Below are 2,105 nucleotides of genomic sequence, written 5' to 3'. Positions count from 1 at the left end.
GCCGCCACACCACCTGCACCACCACTAAACCCGCTCTAGTACTGCATTAAAACCGGTTCTCACCCCTGCTGCTCGAAGTTTCACCAAATCGCATTTCTTAGTACGAGTATCAATCATTTATATTTATTGTTCATTGTCTAACAGTCTTGCTCTGAAATCCCAATCGTGTTGATATGGTTGCACCAGCCCGAGAATATTATGGCCGACCCAATGGATGGCATCAATGAGCTCTTGGCTCGCCACCGCGGTCAGCGCGTTCCGGATAATGCAACTGTAGAGATCTACAAAGACGTGAGTTACTTTCCTGCTGCGACTTACCAATCCGCTCATACTCTCTGACCACCACCAGGAGCTACGAGCTCGTGACCAGACAGTAGAAGACATGCGAACGAAAATCCTGCAGCTGCAAGATCTCATTGATGAGCTCAAGGACCAGATCGCAGAGCTCAAGTCCAAGAAGAAGCGCTCCAAGGGGGCTGCGTCCAGCCCTGCTGTTCTCGAGCATGCGACCATCATCGAGTCACGCGCCCGGCTGTATCTCAAGATGTTTGGCCTGTGGATCTCTACCGCCGCACTCAATACCCCTATCACCTTTGATCCCAGGTGTGATTTGTTTAGAGAGAGCCGCTTCACTAACGAGGATGATGAACTTCAAGCCGAAGCGGAGCAAGTGCACATGGTATATCATCTGTTACCCAGTGCTGCAGACGGCACCAACGCGCAGCGGGACGCAATCACGGCACTTATTGGGCGGTCTCCAGGTTTCACGGACCTAGTACGTCGTTCTGAATCTATTTTTGTTGTGCACTTTGAGACGAAATGCTGACGGCAACATAGTTCTCAGCAACTATGAACAGCCACCGGTATACTTTCACTAATTCAATGGGAAAGGCCATGGCCCTACGCCCACCTCCTGGCATCGGTCAAGCCGCTTGGACGAACCGAGCAACCATGGCCAGCGACCCTGTTGCACAACGGCTTCGCGGGGATGTGCAAAACAACTGGCCACCGGTTCTCTTCCGGGAAGACCGCATCAATCAGATCAATGGCTTGTATATGGACGAATGGCTTCCGAAGGTAAGTACGTGGCTTGCGTAAATTTGTACAATCTCAGTTGTTCTCCAGTTGGCAAGGTTTTGTCTCTTCGGACCAACCTCTGTCGATAGCAACGTTCCGGGTAATGCTGGGGCGTTAGAATGGCGATGGTGCTGGATCACGCCACAATTAATAGCATCAACTGGAGTACTAGTAAGTCATGAAACGCTTATTAGAACACGAGCAATTCTTACATCAAACTGATTAAGGTCATTTTTTGGCTCTCTGGAGATGCCCAGCTGCTCCCCATGGGCTGTGAACCAGTGAAACGGGCGTATCAAGACATGTGGAAGGCACATTGCAAGATGCTCATCAAGGAGTGGAATCACCAGCTATTGCCAGCGCGTCGCCTTTGGCAATCCATTGTTTTCCACGGTGTACGGGGCGCTGAAGCATATTCATCATCGCAGAATGCTCAGACTTCGTCCGGCTCTGAGCCGGATCCTGATTTCGGTTCGAACAATGAATTCCTCGAAAATTATGAGCGATGCATGTCGTTGAACGAGAGCAATATGCGGAACACCAGCAGGCCTCCAAGTCCCGCTTCGCTGCATATGCCTATATTTAATTTGTTCGTATTTGTACTGACAACTGGCTTTTCGTACACTCTCAGCTTCCCATTTGTCCTCAGCCTCCCGCACATCATCGGCTTTACCCTCCTTGGCAGCACCGGTGGTCAGCCGGAGTGCACTTTCACATGAGTCGGCTGCCTCCCAGCCCCAGGCCATAGCCGCCACACCAGTCTCCACTGCAGCAAGCGCCATGTCAGGGCGGCGTGCCCCCTCAACTGTTGCGGCATCGCATCTCTTGGCTCCTGATTTGGATGGGGAGGGCGATGGTGAAGCGGGCTGTGCTGAGTCCAGTTTACCATCGATGGAGCATGTCACCACTGATGATGGAGTTGCTGCTGCGGAGAATAACGGTCGCATGAACCAGGCATCAAGTGACTCTACCCGTCGCAGCATACGTCTGACCCATCGTACTTCTGAGGACCCTGAGACAGACGCAAA

General features: G+C 51.9%; 1 protein-coding gene across 1 annotated transcript; it reads left to right on the top strand.

The window, feature by feature from the left end:
* Positions 1 to 198: 198 nt before the first annotated feature.
* PHACADRAFT_33563 (uncharacterized protein) lies at positions 199 to 1,796 on the top strand (the record flags this gene model as incomplete). Its single annotated transcript, XM_007402159.1, has 5 exons — positions 199 to 291; positions 350 to 775; positions 838 to 1,077; positions 1,126 to 1,248; positions 1,272 to 1,796. The coding sequence occupies 5 exons, from the start codon at positions 199 to 201 to the stop codon at positions 1,794 to 1,796; spliced, it is 1,407 nt and encodes a 468-aa protein (XP_007402221.1).
* Positions 1,797 to 2,105: the final 309 nt, after the last annotated feature.

Source organism: Phanerochaete carnosa (assembly GCF_000300595.1).
Source record: "Phanerochaete carnosa HHB-10118-sp unplaced genomic scaffold PHACAscaffold_38, whole genome shotgun sequence".
Lineage (NCBI taxonomy): Eukaryota > Fungi > Basidiomycota > Agaricomycetes > Polyporales > Phanerochaetaceae > Phanerochaete > Phanerochaete carnosa.
This window is presented reverse-complemented; position numbering and strand designations above follow the sequence as displayed.